Raw genomic sequence first — 9,973 nt, forward strand, 5'->3', positions numbered from 1 at the left:
CTTTCTGTTGCGGTAAAAATGACTCCGTTTCACAGCATCCAGAACTGATTGGAATTCACTGTGGATAACCAGTCATTGTTTTTCCTGGGTGCAGCTCAGAGAGGCAAAACCATTTCAAAGGGCAAAAGTCAGCTTTTGTTTATAGTTTTACTGTATTATATAAACGCGGTAATGTTCTTTTGCTTCACTTTTTGCCCACTGGATCATGTCAAAGACTATTTTTTAACCGTGAGAAAAGTTCCCCTCATGCCTAATCTGTACGATCACCAGCCTTTATTCCCAAAAGAGCCTTTTTGAGCTGTCACCACATGTTAGCGCTCCGCAGTGGTCTGTTCATGTCTAACTTTGACATTTTTATGACAGTACGTCCATGTTTTTGCTTCACTTGTGAAATTATAGACCTAATTACACATCTAATTATCTAATTTCTTTTTCAAAAATATGAAAGAAACAGAACTGTGAAGTAAAAAAATAGCTAGCTAGCTATTTTTTTAAATCTTGTTAGCTAGCTTAAATTCTAGCATTTTTTAGTTCGTTAACACCAAGTGGCAGCCAGGCATCTGTGTCTGTGCACTGCACCTGTATAGTTTAAGGATACAGATAACTAAATAAGCTAGCCAGCCACTAATAACTATGCGCTTCAACCTTTCATCTAAATATGATCACTTCTGGTTCCACAAAACAAAAACATGATGGCAACCAAAAAACCAACATCTGAGCTTCAAAGCGTAGAGTCCAAAAACTTGGGTGGCATCTCTGTGACTATATGGATCTTTTATATACAGTCTCTGGTTTCAGCTTTCCTGAGGCCTTTGTGGACTTTGTATGTTATCTATGTGGGTTTTACTGGTTTCTTTCCACAGACCACAGACATGCATACTGGATTAATCAGCCGTAGCTTGGATGTGGTTTGGATGTGCGATATATAAAGTGCACAGACTTGAGTGTTGCGCAACATGGGTGAATTTGACTCACAGTATAGAGCACTTTGATTGGTCAGTGATACTGATAAGCATTATATAAATACAAGCATATTTTTATTCAATATGCGTTAAGACAAATTGTGAAAGTGAAATATTTTCACATTCACAAGAATTCAGTAAGTTTTAATATTAGAAGGATTTAAAATGTTCCTGTAACAGTTGCTGTTTTGAGGCCAAACTGCATGAGTGTGCTGGCTTGTCAGAACAGCTCTCCTCAGCGAGGAAACATCTTTGGTGCCTGAACAAACAGAAAAGTGAAAGCAAAAACTAACAAAGTGTCTCAGTGAGGCGCTTCAAAGATGAGGTCGCTGCTGGACGGATGAATGGTCAAAAACATGTTTAACAATCTGTTTGTACCCAAGGAGCTCAGTGCACAGCCAAGCTGGTTTCAGGTTGTGGATGGGAATTTCAAGCAAAAAAAAACATTATTTGTTTTTCATGGGAAACTATTTGACAAAGGGCAGTACAGCTGTTAGCACTGTTGCCTCACAGCACAAAGATCTTGGGTTCGCTGTGGCCTCTCAGGACGGAGTTATCGTGTCCCCGTGCCCGTGAGCAGTGTTGGGAAGGTTACTTTTAAAATGTATTTCACTACAGAAAATGTATTTTGTAACGTATTCGGTTACGTTACTTGATGAGAGTAACGTATTCTGAATACTTTGGATTACTTAATGTATTATCATGCTGTTTACAACTACATAAATGTGATTTATTACTATTACTGAAGGTCCGCGGCTCTGAACCGTAGTAAAGGGACCTCTGGCTAATACGTTGGGTTCTGTGTCGGCTCATAGCCGAAAAATAGCTTTACTTTGTTGTCTGGGTCAAGTTTCAGACAGAGAGAGGCGTTGAAAGGCTGCTCCAATGGAACTTATTGTTTCGGAGGAAAACACGAACACGGTGTACAGTCGAGTCTTAATAGCTTACTTACAACTGGGCTCGTCAGGCACTCTGTTTGGCTGCAGTGGTTATTATTATATTTACATGCTTCCAGCTCCCGTTTCTGCTCAATGACAGCTCGTAGTTTTCCACTCTCCTTTTTCTCCCTCCTCGCGCTCACAGACACATAACGTGTATGGCAGTCCATTCTCCCTGCAGCACGGACTACACTGCCCATGATGCTACATTCTTTAGGCCTATGCCTGTAGCATTCTGCCTGTTAGCTTAGCACAACAACAACAACAAAAAGGCGTCATGGGATACAGTTACTCATATTTAGTATTTTAAATACATTACTCCCCAACACTGCCCGTGAGGGCTCACTCACTTCTTCCCCCAGTCCAAAGACGTACTTGTTAGATTAGCTGGTTATTCTAAATCAGTCATAGGTGGTCTTTCTTTCCCTGCAGCAGATGAACAGCAATGACAACTGAGATATGACCCCTCTCTGTGAAAATGCATGGATACATGCTGTTTGTATTTTGGAAAACCCTGCACTCTCCTGCTTGAAACAATCTAAATGAACTGGCATTTTTACTTTAAGTTTTCTAGTCTTACTGACTACTAAAAGAGCTTCAAACCACAGGCCACATTTACCCACACATAAATTCAGTATTTTTTCAATTTTATTTGACACACACATGACGCCAGTTTATAATCACCAGTTCACCTAACATGGATGTGGGAGGAAGACAGAGCACCCAGAGGAAACCCACTCAGGCTCGGGGAGACGATGCAAGCTCATAGCCTGTATCGGCTACGTCCAACCAAAGCTGCAGACAGCAAGTGTCAATGTTATCTTTTTGGCTGCTGCACCAACTTGCATTATATCATTTAATTAAAAAAGCCCCAACAGCACAAACAGTACTGGGAGGTTCAGTTCAATGACCTTTTAGCTGAGGTGAAGCCTAGCAGACAGCAAGCAGCTGCAGCTGCCTGTGTCCATATGCACCGATCAAGCAAAGAGGCCACGCCCCTCGATATGCAAACCTTAAGCTCTAATACAAATTCAGCAGGTGAGTTTTTATATGCAGCTGTTATAAAGGGAAGAACTTTCTATAGAGACCAAAAGGTTTGTGCTGTGCAGGTCTGTGTCTGAACATTGTGCTGAGTTCTTCATATCCATGTTTGCATGTTCTGATTCTAAGCCTGCAGCACAAAAACAGAAAGTGTCAGATGTCCTCACGTCAGTTTATATAACTTCACTTTTGCCTCGTTGTCCTGCAGACTCGTCAGGTCAGGTCGACCCTTTGGCTGCTTCACACTTTGATCTGGTGGAGACTCTGCAAGTCTTCTGCACGCTCTGCGCTAGCATGACTCATCATGTCGACTCCATCATGTGTGCATCGTGTGGTCTTGTTAAGGCTGCTGTGGAAGCAGACAGAAGGTAAAACCTCAGCGTGACCAACATCAGAATAATGCAGCGGTTTGGTGGGAACGAGTCGGGGAGCCAGCAGCGATGTGTGGTTCTGCACTGCTGACGAGACACAATGGACACGTTTACGAAAGCACTGACAGGTACGCAAAGACTGTACACAAAACATCACAGCTCCCCCCAGAAGAGAACTTCTGACAGTTTACAACAGACAAGTTAGGACGTGTAGCTTTCTTTCATCTCTGTTACACAGACGTCATATTAATCAGAGTCAGTGTTTTCAAAGACAAACCCAAATCCAAAGATTTAAACAGAATACCTCATGACTCACGTTTTCTTGACAGCAGAGTCCAGAAAACATATCAAATATGCTGTGTGTGCGTGTGTGTGTGTGAGAGAGAGACCTGTAGTAGAAAGTGCTCAGCTTAAGTAGAAAGAAGCTATATTAGTTCCAGTACAGTTACTTTTACTGTGCATACAGTGCTGTCATGCTGCTCATTCAGTGACATAAACAAATATGTAGATCGATAAATAAAAATCTTTTTTTTTTACGAATAATTCAAAACATGAAAATTGTATCATTCTAAATGTATCAATTAAACCCAAATAAAGTATTTAAATAATTATTAATGGAAAAAATATATTTAAGTAGAAATAAATAAATAAACAGACACGAATATATTATAAATATTTTATTTATAGAATAAATACATATTTATTATTTCTCTTTATATATATTGTAAACTGTGTGTGTGTGTGTGTGTGTGTGTGTGTGTGTGTGTATATATAATTACATTACAGCAAAGAATAAATATCATAGTTGTAGACAAAACAAATGTGTTTGAGTCAAATGGAACTGACCACAACTGTTCTATTAATTTATACAAATTAAATTACACACACACACACACACACACACACACACACACACACACACACACACACACACACACACACACACACACGCACACACACACTTTAATCCTCCTTCACATATTTCACGTTTCCTCACTCGCTGTCTGTAAGAGGAGAAATGGAGCAGTGAGTGTTTGGCTCTCAGAGTTTGTTTGATTTTATCGATTTTATTGACTTTATTGATTGGTTGAGGCTGTAGTTCAGTACCAGCAAATCCATCAGCTGTGTGGATGTGAAATAACAACACACATCACTTGTTTGTCCCGCGGTCCATCACAGCCTACATCCACCCTCTCACTCTCTCTCCATGCTCTCACTGCTATAATTGGCTCTCTGAGCCTGGCTGCTTAAAGCATTATAAAAGCTCCCCTGGCCCGGCTTATCCTCCGACAGCACTTACAGAATCACACCTCCATGTCCCCGCAACATGTCGTCTACACGCTGACACCCACAGACTTCTGCTGGCATAACGTGGTGAAAACAGACAGGAGGATAAGTGCAGAAAAAAAAGTGAAGATAAAGGACAAAATCCATCAGGACATATCACAGGTCAGTGTGTGTGTTTTCCAGTAAAATGTGGGAGTTTATCATCATTCATCTTGGCTGCAGTTCTGAAACACTGCTTATGTCTCCATACTGGAAGCCTACTTCCAAATAACTTCCTTGGAAGTATGCTGTGGTACCAATTACACAGGAGGATTTACTCAGCTGAGTCTGCGGGGAAAAAAACAGCTGATTTCTTCAAATAAAAAAAGCAAAAGGCTTTTGTTGTTTCCAGAGGAATCGGTCTAGTTTTACTGTTTGCCAGAATTTTATGTAATTGTTCTAATATGGCTGTTTATGTTGAAAACAGGAACCAGAGAAACAATCAGGAAAGTGCAGGTAAAGCAAAGAACAGTTTAAATCCAAGTGAGGCAAAAACAACAATTTCTCACCTAAAAACCTTCAGGCGTGTCCTTTTAGGTTTTATTCCTATTTTCATTCTGTCAATATTGAACTGAAATTACATTTCAGATGCTGATTCTGTGAGTCTCGTCATATCAGCCCAGCTTTTACCCCAAAACTTCCCATGATTCTTATATTAACACATCTTAAACAACTAAATTGAGTCTCACGAAAAATCGGAACTATATATCAACGTATTACATGTAGAAAAACTCAGTGATGTGAAAACTAAGGCTACGTTCACACTGCAGGTCTTAATGCTCAATTCCATTTTATGATCAAATCTGATTTTTTTTGTCTGGTTGTTCACACTACAAATAAAATGTGACAGCAAAGGCGCTCTAGTGTGAACGGTTCACGGCCCTCAAAGCGGCCCGCTTGCGCAAAAGAAGACGTCACACACAACACGCTCTGTTTACGGAATAAAAAATGGCGGCTACAGAGCGAGTAGGTGCTGTTGCAGCAGTCTATCAATTTGTGCACAGTGGTAACCGACAGAATTTTGACAAATTAATTAGAGAAAGAAGGACACTGAGACAAAGAGAGCCCGTGCTTTAACAATGGCCTTGTTTAGAGCAGTGGCTGCTACCTCCGTGCAGAGGTATATATGGACACGGAGTCGATTAGCTTGAATAGAATTGTCTTCCCATATGCTAATCAAGTCCAAAACCTCAGTTTTTGTCCATTGACTCGCTCCGTCTCCAGTTTCTGCCGCCATGCTTTCTCGTTTGTCTTCTCCGGCGCTGATAATTGGCATCTGTCTTGTGTCAGTGACGTAAAAGACGGATTTAATGCGACCTGACCGTTCAAACAGCAGTCGCTTTCTAAAACATCGGATAGGTATCGGATTCAGTACCACATACGAAAGTGACCCAGATCGGATTTGAAAATATCGGATTTGTGCCGTTCACACTGTCGTACCATGATCGGATATGGGTCGCATAGGGTCAAAAAAGTCGGATTTGATGCGCTTTCGCCTGCAGTGTGAATGTAGCCTAAGAGAGACCTAAAAATAAAGGAGCTCAGCAGGTTAAACCTCGCCCACCCCTAAGTGAATTTTTTTTTTACATAGAATAAAAATTTGTGTAAATGTTGAAATACAATAAAGTGACTTTTTGAAAGTAATGACGCTCAAACGGCTGAGTGATTGTAGTAAAGCCTGGTAAATGTCATGGCAGATGTGATTTGCTTGGAAGTCGTATCGCATGATGTATGACAGACTTCCTGTGCTGGTGTCACGGTGGCGGAGGTGAATCATTTGCCAGGAAGTTTTCCCGCTGCTCATCCAGTAAGTGATGCAGCAGGTGGTCAGGATTATCGAGGACAGATAACAGTTTGTCCAAAGAGCTCGTGACCTCCACGGCTTCATACTCACAGCAGAAACATTCAAGCAGGGGTCATGACCCTGCAGCTCCCATCTCCAGTGGCTCCTCGTAGCTTCGACAGGAAACACAGATAAGCCTTTCAGTTATTCAGTCAATCACTGCTTCAAGTGATCCTTTGAATTCTCGACACTTTTATCCATGTTTCTCAGCTGACACCTCATCCACTTGATGTAGCTGAATGTCAACAGTCGTGGTTAGCATGGACGTAAACACGTGCACGAGAGGTCGTGAGCTCCCGAGCTATGAGGAAAATAATTCAAAAGTGCCAATTCTGCTGACATATCGATCTGCTTTATCTGCGGCTGGACTTCAGTCCCAAATCAAGTTGAAATAAGAGACTTTTTATTTGATTTTTCTGCACAGAAGAGACTTTGTCGTGTTTGGAATGTGTGGAAGTGCGCAGCCAAATGCAGACGCAGAGGGAAGCTGGGTCAAAACAAAAGCCAGCTGTTTATCTTTAGCTGATAAGTGTTCATGAACAAAAGTGAAACTCAAGCCAGAGAAACAGTAAAATAATCCTTTAACTGACAGCGAGCGCACAGCGGAGAGCAACAGTACAATGCAACCAGGACAAAGAGAGGACTGAGGCTGTGAATACGCAAAGGGCCCCACTGGGGGAAAGTGGGACAGGTGGGTAAACAAACAGGTGCAAACAATCAAGGGATAACAAGATACAGGAAGTAAAAATAAATGCAAGACACAAGCAAGAGCAAATGGGTGCAGCCACTGTGGAGCTCCACAGTGGGCAGAAACACGTGACCTCCACAGTATGGTTAGGGGTTATGGTTCTGTTTTTTGCCATTTTTATGGTTTTATTTGAAAGGGTACAGTGAAGAGTGACAGGAAAGCAGAGGGAGTGAGAGCAGGTAACACATGTGGCAAAGAGCCACGGGTCGGATTCGAATTCAGGCCGGCTACTCAGCCATGAGCATCTATATGAATGACTCTGTCCCAGCCTTTACGATCCATTGGCGCGGTTTCCATCGTATCTATGTCACGTGTTTCTGCCTACTGTGGCAGTGACATGTCTCCGCCTACTGTGGCAGTGACATGTCTCCGCCTACTTTAGAGGTCATGTGTTTCTGCCTACTGTGGCAGTGACGTGTCTCCGCCTACTGTGGCAGTGACGTGTCTCCGCCTACTTTAGAGGTCATGTGTTTCTGCCTACTGTGGAGCTCCACGGTAGCTGCAGCCAGACCTTTCTCGACACAAGGCTGAAGGCCCGGACCATGATAGTCTCATAGGTGCTGTGTTTTACAGTCAGCCCAAATGCGCTAATTTGTTTTCAGTGAAAACAGCAATTTCATAAATTCAACAAAACAAAGTTAAAGTTTGAAACAATAAAAAGCCAACAAGCATAGCCATGGATGCTAAAATGATTTAAACTATTACTAATATTGATGGTCATCTCCGTAAGGCTTGGGTGTGTTTTGTGGCTCTGTTCAGATTTTATCCTGTGGTGGTAAAGGTTTCGGTCTCCTCCATTAAAGGTGCACCTTCCTTTGCAGGATGAAGTCCAGATGGCTGCTCTCCGCTGTGGACAGACTTCCTACCATCAGTGAAATGCAGGAGAGCGACACAGAAGAAGGAGACCCGGACTGCTCCTCTCACACCATGGAGGAGTATGTGGACTCCATCAAAGAGCTCTCCCAGCCGGCCCCCTACCCGCTCCATGGGCCCCTCAGAGGTCACCGCCTCTGGATGGTGCGCTCATGCCCTGTGGCTCCACCTGTGGCACCGGCTCTGTTTTTAAAATCCCTGAGAAGCAGCCCACCTTGGAGTCCAGTTGACCTATCAGATGTATCACTGACCTTAACAGACCAATCAAAGTGTGAGACATCAACACATTTCAAACAAAACCTGCTGGACGTGCTGGTGGGACATTCCCTGTTTGCAGGGCTGGTGTGAGGTGAAGGTAGCGGCCGGACTGCTGACCTCTGCCCACGGCTCCCGTCAGCTCCACGATGCATGATTCATTTATGTGTAAGAAGTAATTGAGTCAGCAACGCTCCAGAAGCTATATGCATTCCCTTTGAAGTTCTAAATGAACGCAACACATGAAACAAAAGATGAAAAGCGAAAAATCAAGGGCAGAACAAACAAACGAGCAGTGCCTGCCTGGATGCCCGAGGTATAAGTGCGATAAGTGGCTGTGCTGGGCCCACTCGTCCACCAGGGGGCCCTCCAACAGACCCAAGCTGTGAACTCTCCTGATTTGAATATTTAAAGACATACTCTCTGATTTTTGCCACCAGAATCTTCTGAGGACCCCAAACTAAGGATGATTCAAGAAAGCAATGCAAACTAGGTAGATTCATTGGCTCCCACACCCCAGGAGCTCGTTGAGATGAACTACAAATATTAAATCTCTTCAGACTGTAGCTCTAAATTAAATATCCAAGCATTTGCCTTCAGACCCTTTAAAGGGCCCAGAATTAGGTAAGCTTTAACTGCCTAGAAAAGGAATACAAAGGGCTGCTTCAGCCGACGGGGGGCCTTCGAACAGCTTCGGGGTTTAAGTTGTGACTTAAAAATTTAAAGATAGTCTCCCTCATTGGCTCTAGTCTATCCCAGCTGGCACATAAATATGAACTCTGTGTAGAGTCTGGTTCAATTTTAAATATCCGAATCATTTCTGTTGGACATTTGAAGAAATTTGGATGTTCGGTCTTAATCTAAAGATCTTAATATCTTTTTGGTTCAAAGCTCTATGCTTCTTCATATCCACCAGATCTAGGGTTATGATTTTAGTCAACTCTTTTTAGACACACATAGCTTTTTTGGAAAACCAAAAACCTTTCATCTTGTTGTTCCTTTTTTAAAAATTGGTCTTAGGCTGGTGACCTGGGAGGTGTTAGGATGAAATCATCATGTTTTCTTTTAGGGTTTTTTCATTCAAATAAGTAAACTTCTACTGCAAGACATTTGATTTCAAATTCTCCTTCGATACAGACGCAGAGATGTGTTAGTAAATGATGAGATTTGTTTCCCTTTTTCATCACCACCAGGTAAAAAAAGGAATATGGAGGTCTCTTCCTGTTGAAAAGGAGATCTTCCTTACCACTGTCTCCAAATGCTTCTCGTAGGTTATTGTCTCTCAAACAATCTAATCTATAAAGCATCTTGAGATTACTCTCATCAGTCGTGACTCATGAGCTTTATAAATAAAATGAACTGAACCCCCTTTGACCTTAAAATGTACTGCTAAGCCTAAAGCTTCTTATTCTTTTTAACCTCACAGATTTGTAATATTGGATAATTTCTCTCCCCAAATAAATCAGTTTCTTAACCACTTATTCAGTTCATAGTCTGCAGCCATTCCCAGCTGCCCGTGGGTGGACATTAGTAAACCTCACCTGTCTATCACAAGGCTATGTAATTAAATTCAATAAATCTGTATTTTTTTTCCATTGCATTTTCCAGGAATTCCA

General features: G+C 42.1%; 1 protein-coding gene across 1 annotated transcript; it reads left to right on the forward strand.

The window, feature by feature from the left end:
* The first annotated feature begins 7,701 nt into the window (after positions 1 to 7,701).
* On the forward strand, positions 7,702 to 9,165 carry LOC146708545 (uncharacterized). The gene has a single exon (XM_085460971.1). It carries the CDS (start codon positions 8,052 to 8,054, stop codon positions 8,448 to 8,450), a length of 399 nt encoding a protein of 132 aa, XP_085317097.1. The 5' UTR covers positions 7,702 to 8,051; the 3' UTR covers positions 8,451 to 9,165.
* Positions 9,166 to 9,973: the final 808 nt, after the last annotated feature.

This window comes from Copadichromis virginalis, linkage group LG6 (genome assembly GCF_057382275.1).
Source record: "Copadichromis virginalis isolate Kocher_CV1m ecotype Utaka linkage group LG6, C_Virginalis_male_GT1.1, whole genome shotgun sequence".
NCBI lineage: Eukaryota > Metazoa > Chordata > Actinopteri > Cichliformes > Cichlidae > Copadichromis > Copadichromis virginalis.